This window comes from Glycine soja, chromosome 7, assembly GCF_004193775.1.
Source record: "Glycine soja cultivar W05 chromosome 7, ASM419377v2, whole genome shotgun sequence".
NCBI lineage: Eukaryota > Viridiplantae > Streptophyta > Magnoliopsida > Fabales > Fabaceae > Glycine > Glycine soja.
In genome coordinates, this window is record NC_041008.1 from 19,170,999 (window position 1) to 19,178,028 (window position 7,030).

General features: G+C 32.5%; 1 protein-coding gene across 1 annotated transcript; it reads right to left on the reverse strand.

Moving 5' to 3' along the window:
- Positions 1-207: 207 nt before the first annotated feature.
- On the reverse strand, positions 208-3,795 carry LOC114419117 (uncharacterized protein At5g01610-like). The gene is made up of 3 exons (XM_028384719.1): positions 3,625-3,795; positions 1,623-1,677; positions 208-875 (listed from the first exon to the last, which is right to left on the reverse strand). The coding sequence occupies exons 1-3, from the start codon at positions 3,709-3,711 to the stop codon at positions 505-507; spliced, it is 513 nt and encodes a 170-aa protein (XP_028240520.1). The 5' UTR covers positions 3,712-3,795; the 3' UTR covers positions 208-504.
- Positions 3,796-7,030: the final 3,235 nt, after the last annotated feature.

Below are 7,030 nucleotides of genomic sequence, written 5' to 3' on the forward strand. Positions count from 1 at the left end.
TACAATTGCTGTAATATTAATTGTAAATGTAATTAAAAAGAAAAGCATTAACTTAAAATTTAAGACACAAACTTTGACAATTCCTAAAGGCGACCATTTATTCCGTATAATAGTATGATGTTAATGTCACACCGACAGTGTCTATGTTTCAATTGTGCCATTGGCATTGTAACCATTCGCTACACAATTAATGGCAGCCTCTAATAATAGGGGAGGAATCAATATCCTAGAGTCAATTAATGAGCTAAAATAATACTATGACAATATCACTTGCCCATAAGTTTCAGTATTTAATACAAGCCATGTGACATTAGGAATAGAACTTAATAAACCCAAGCAGAAAAAAACTGAAACTACATCATCAACAAGGACTCAGGAGGAGTTCCACCAAGTCTCAGGTTTCACTACATTCAAATCTAATAGAATAAAATGGTCCACAAGAAGGGACAATTTATTTTACTAAATTGTAAAACTACTTAACAAAAGGAGCTCCTTGTTAATATATTAGAACTTATCTACCGTTACACCATCTCTAGTAACCTCATATGCTTCCCTTTTCCTTGTTTTCTTCATGCCGGCCGTGAAATGGAGCTTTGGTCCCTCGGATGAAATGGCAGTCACTTTTACCCATATCAGCACTTTGGTCTTGATTCCTTCTATTTCTGCTAGCTTCCCTTTCTCCAAATAGCCACTCACGCTGGTGGAGAAACGCAGAACTGACGAATCCCTGTAGCCAACCTCACACACTTGAGGAATGTAAACAACAAGCTTTCCTGTCTCTTCGTTAAATTCGTAGTTTGTCGCATCGCGAGGAAAGATTCCTATGGGTAGATCATACTCCTTTAGCAACTCTGTTAATGCCTTTTGCATCTTTCCTGTGAAGCAATTTTAGTGTGAGATGACAATAAGTGGAGAAAGCAATGGGTGGAGAAGAATGGATAAATCATGTTTTAAAGGACTCGGCAGGATTTGGAGATTCATACAAGTGGGGTGCTAATAAATTCAATATGTAATTTTTATATACTAAAGATCAAATATAAATATCCTACTTCCTCAATATGCACTACCAAATGAATGATCAAATATCAACATTCAAAAGATTTATTGTACAAGATTAGTTGGTCATACAATGATGTATACCTTACATTGCATGTTTGTTACTTTAATTTCAGTTCAGAATGTTTTAAAGTCCCTCCTTCTCAGTGTATCTAATTGTTCTTCAGCAAAAGCAGTTTCCGGAAAAACAGTGCAAGTATATATGTCCCTATTTAAACTAGACTACCACCATAACTCATCCCTGCCTGCCCCCTCAACATATATATAAACAGTTGAAACTTGAAAGTGATTCATATTTCAAAATACTAAATTTCCTAATGTCTGTCCAATCCACTCATCATGAAGAATCCCCTTATATTCTGGTCAAATGAAAATTAATTACAGATAAGAATGGTTGAAATGTGTATTAACAGCCTTGGCTATAATCCAAGAAAGGATTTTGAAATTTCTGTACATTCATTTATTAGGGATTATGGGTTTAAATTTAAAAAAATCTCACTAAAGCACAAATTTCACAGCCTATATTCGTACGAATGTTTGAGCAACAAAGAAATATAGATACAAACCTTTTAACTTGTTGACCAACCATTTGGTTCCCCCTTCAATACTGGTTGACAGTGACTAATCAACAATGGAAAAGGTGTTAATATAAACATATGTAATGAAATGTCTTCTCAACATTTGTTGTAATCTATCGGAAACATTGCAGCCCAAGACGCACAAATGATTTCTCATTTCTATCATCAGCAAGGACATAAATCAATCATGAGCATTGCATCTTCCCTTATATATCCATATCAAAGAAATCTTCTATGTACTATAATATTAATACCTAAAGCAGGAAGAATTAGAGAACTAAAATCATAAAGTCAATAACAAGCCAACATATTTTGCTTATATTAAGTGAAAAGCTAATTTCCAGTAAAGAAACACAAACACATGTCAGCACCAAAACTAACTTTTTATGCATTGTGATAATCACATACTATTACTCATTAGGGCTTACTGTGACACTTACACTACTTCTAACTCGATTAATCAAAATTTACAGCATCGTTATAGGCTGGTGAATCTCTGATCTGAATCACTGATATATATTAAAAATTTCTCAAAATGACTCCAGAATCATAATCTCACACAATAAGGTATCAACTTATACACACAAGTTACAAAGCTTCTCTATTCCTCTGTTCATTCCCAACTTAAAATTTCCATACTAAGTTACCAGGCAAGTAGGCATTCATACAACCTGTTCCTCCTTAAAAAATATTTCCTGACATTGCCCAATTCTTATTTACTCTCATGTCCCCCACACAATAAAAGAATAATCTGATTAATCTTCCAATGCTGAGATTGACCTCTAATCCTTGGCCCAATGCCAATGTCTCGCTCACCTTTAAACTTTGACTTATAGCCTACTTTCTATTCAGCAAAACAATAAATAATGCATTAAAAATGTTATCAGTGCAAAATCTGAGCCAGTGATGTGGTACAACAATCATAGTATTTTAGTATTAAGTATCTACAATTTAAAACTCTGATATCTTACAACAGAAGCAAAATGTTTTATCACATACAGAACATTTCTTAACACGTTTAGTCAGTGTTTCTTTGCGATTCCAACGCAGTGTTTCTGCTTCAAAACCAAAGCAAATATGGCTAATTTGCTACTCTTATCCCAATGGTAACAGATTGGTTAATCCGCACACAGCAAGGAAAAATACCATATTCAAACATTGCCACCTTCCCCATGATTTACGTTGAAGATATCCACATATAAAAAATAGGAGAATTTGAAAAACAAACATTAACTATCAAATACCCCTGTTTTTATTCAATAAAGAACTCCTAGTCCTAGTCCAAGTAACCAAGAAGAGGAAATGAGCCAAAACAACACAAACAAGTAAATTCATTGTGGGTGAGTAAAAGAAGAGAATTATAATCACAATAATGAGGTAGCACCTAAGACTTTTACATATGTTTATCAGAACTCACACCAAGATTGATGAAGGTGACCAGTTTAATTCCAAAGGGGTGCACCTCTCTACTCATATATAAACCAAAACCTCAAATCCACTTCATGCACCATGCTTTTACCTTCTAGTACACCTTCCACCTCCCATTCCAGACCCAAACTTTCTTTAGCACACATAAAATTAACTTCATATATTGTTTTTCACACTCCTCCCTAAAAAAACCTAAAAATAGAAAATAACCATTAAAAAATTTCCCTTTTCATAGAATCCCAAAAGGGCATGTTCGTGTGTGTTCATTCACATGAATAATAAACAATCACGTTTCAATTTCAACCCTAACCCTCAACCAAAACCACGACTCCATGGTTAAGCAAGAACTTAGTTCCATAGATATTTTTTTTCAACAGGGACAAACATGACAGCAGGAAGCCAGGAACTATAAAATTCAGTCACTCGTATGAAAAAGCAAAACGGAAAAGACAAAAAAAAAAAAGGGAACTTTACCAAATAAAAGTAAAATAAAAATAAAAATGAATCGACCAAAAAAAAAAGAAATAGATAAAAAAAGGGTGTTAAGGATTGTGTTGTTTACGTTGATATCATCGCCGACAGAGTTAAATTCCTTGCTGGCCTTCTTGGAGAACCAGTAAGACCCCACCTTGTTCAATATCTCATCCATGGCGTTCTATTCTCTCTTCCTTCTCAGAATAAACAAACTTCACAACATAAATTCTGAGAAGTGTGAAAGCTGACCAAACTTCAGGCTGCTTTTAACTTTGCTATTTCATTTTATTAAATAAACTATTTTTCTGTGTACCAAAAATAGATAGATAGATTGCTTTTTCAATTTCTTTGCCGCGTGGATTTTTTTCTATTTTAAGATTTTATTTAAGTGCTAAATAATACATCTAGTTTACTTTTTTTTCTCTAGGATTAACATTTTAGTCTGGCATCGTACAAAATAAAATTTATAATAGATAAATATTTTTAAAGTATATAGTTTATAATATTAAATTATTGTTTGTTAAACCTTTCGATTAATATTTAAATTTAAAATCATAAAAGGATAAATCAAATACATATTAGGAGAGTGAAGTTCTCAGAAAAAAATGATAGATTTAGATGTTTACAAATATTAAATGATATATATATATATATATATATATATATATATATATATATATATATATATATATATATATGGGTGTGGGGGGATTTACAAATAAATCATTAATTTAATTCATGAAGTATCACCCTCCTTCCTAGATATTCATTAAATTTAAAAAATATATATATAAATAATTCCTAAAATATTAAATATTCACTCATTTTAATCGTTGTAGTGATGGGAATTAGTCAACTTGTATAAAATCCTAAGTTTGAATCTTAGTGTATGTTATTGTGTACAAAATATTAAATATTTATCAATTTAATCATTAAATAAAATTTTATTATACTTAAGGATAGAGAAGAATATATAAATATATAATAAAATAAGTAATATAATGTGTAAAAAAAATTAAAAACATAAAAATTGTTATATATATTGATGCAATCGAGAATTTGAACGTTCAAATGTTTTCAAGCCCAAGTAAAATTAGATATATATAACACTACTCATTTACTCATTTATAATTATTCATTTGGATGATTACATTTATAATTGTTAATCCCTAGTAGTATATTTTATTTTCTTAGTTTTTATTTTTCCATTACTACAAATTTGAGAAAATAAATTAAATGAAAATTATATATATAAATGAGGATTATTATTTATTTTTTCTATAACTATAGTAATATAAATAACGTATAGGGATGTGCAAGCTATACGTATAAATGTCACATCTTCCTAACAGTTACACTATGACCTTTCCAAAACAACATCACCCCTTTTTCGTTCACCTATGTACACACTTATAAGTTACAACCACCCCACCTTCATAATAATCTGCATAATTTGAACCCCGCAGCGAAGCTCCAACATCACCTCCACTTGCTCAATCATTTACATCCCTTAACATCTGCAGTGTTCCACCAGGAAGCATAGGTATCAGTAACTCAAAACCAGAATTCTAAAAGACCTCCCTTGAAGGTTATCGATCAGTTCACAAATTAGCCTTAAAATCACTAAAAGCCATGCTGCCGGATTACTAGTCCACTGAGTAACCAACCAGAATTGAATCAAAATGTGGTATGACCCCTTTAATATGGTAATGATCAATAGCTATATCAATTATATTTCTCTAGTTTTTATTTGTAGTTGTTAAATGTTAACAAATATTATTGTGTGGATTTGAGTTTAAATGTTATAATATATTTGATTTGATTTCTTGTTTAATTTTTTATAATATATATTATGAGATATGAATAATGAGTTAATGACATTCATAAATGAAGTTTAATTTTTGCAGCAGCAGTGAGTCTTGAGTGGACCTCAACAACTCTAGAAAGAAAAACTTATATATTTCTTCCCAGAACAACCAATATTCTTCTTGCATTGTTTTGCTGTAAAGTGGAATGGAACCACAAATTGTAAACAACAACAACAAGAAATCAATAAAATCAAATGGAACTGAGCAGAGCATGATCCAAGAAAAATGCAGCAATGCGAATTCCGATGAGCAAGCAGGATGATGAAGATTGTTGGCATCCATCCAGTGGAAGTGAGTGATGTTTGGACTTTGGAGTTGGAACTGATTTTTAAGGAATTGAAAAACAGTGATTTAGCATGCCTGTCATTAGATTCTACAGTTATAAAAATAGTTATCCCCAACAAAATCTTTCTACCAATACAAATTGCCACAGTGTATAGATAATAACTAGCCTAGTATTTCAGAGAATAAAAGTGCTATTCAATATTAACACATCCAATTGTTATCTTAGTGCATCTTGCCAAATCGAAATATCCTTTGACTAAGAACATATTTTGAGGAAAACATAAAAGAGATGCTCTAACCTCTAGCAAGATAAGAATCACATTTTAAGACCAGTTATAGGAATGAGAATCTGCCAGGCTTAGGGGGTTCACGCATTCCCCGAAGTTGCATTTCATCAAACATACAGGCAAATAAAGGATTATCTCTGTCAACTAAGCACTATGAGCATCAAACGGGGCAATTAATCAAATAAGAAGGGACATTCTTACCATTCTTAACATTCTTACCATCCAACTTGGCAATGAATTTACCAAAAATTGGGCCTAGAAGTGCTTTTGTAAAAACATCGACAACTTAGTGTTGGCTCTTGACGTGGACAAGCTTGACTACTTTGGACTGGACATATTCTCGGATGAAATGATGATCAATGTCAATGTGCTTGGATCGTTCATGATGAGCAGGTTTTGAAGCAAGACTTATAGCAGATTTATTATCACAAAATAGCATCACAGAGGGCACATCAACTTCAAAGTGAAGAAGTAACTTGTTTAACCAAACAATTTCACTAGTAACAGAAGACAAGGCATAATATTCAACTTCAGTGTATGATTTTGAAACAGTGGGTTGTTTCTTAGAACGCCAAGAAAGAAGGTTGTTTCCCAAAAAGACACAAAAGCCAGAAGTGGATCTTTTGGTATCAACACAACTGACCCAATTAGCATTAGCAAAGGCAGTGAGGTTAAGAGAGTTCTAAGCAGGGAAAAACAAACCTTGTCCAAGAGCAGATTTGATATACTGCAGAAGATGATGAACAACATGTAAGTGAGGAACTCTAGGTACTTTCATATACTGACTTAATCGATTCACAACAAAGGTGATATCAGGTCGTGAGATGGTCAAATAAAGAAATCTACCAATTAATCTTTTGTACATTGATGGATCAAGGAGTAAGTCTCCATCATGAAGATTGAGTTTCAGATCGGGATCCATTGGTATATTGGAAGGTTTGTAGGCCAAGAAACTCGTATCTTCTAAAAGAGATAGAGCATACTTTCGCTGGGATAGTGAGATACCTTTGCTAGATTTGGCTATTTCTAAGCCAAGAAAATATTTCAAAGGGCC

What these genes read in the sequence shown, in the direction of transcription:
- LOC114419117 (XM_028384719.1), bottom strand. Translation starts at nt 3,711, where the DNA reads ATGGATGAGATATTGAACAAGGTGGGGTCTTACTGGTTCTCCAAGAAG. An exon ending in CTGTCGGCGATGATATCAAC is followed by an intron (nt 1,678 to 3,624) that starts GTAAACAACACA and finishes ATTGTTGATTAG; the next exon opens with TCACTGTCAACCAGTATTGA. An exon ending in GTTGGTCAACAAGTTAAAAG is followed by an intron (nt 876 to 1,622) that starts GTTTGTATCTAT and finishes ATTGCTTCACAG; the next exon opens with GAAAGATGCAAAAGGCATTA.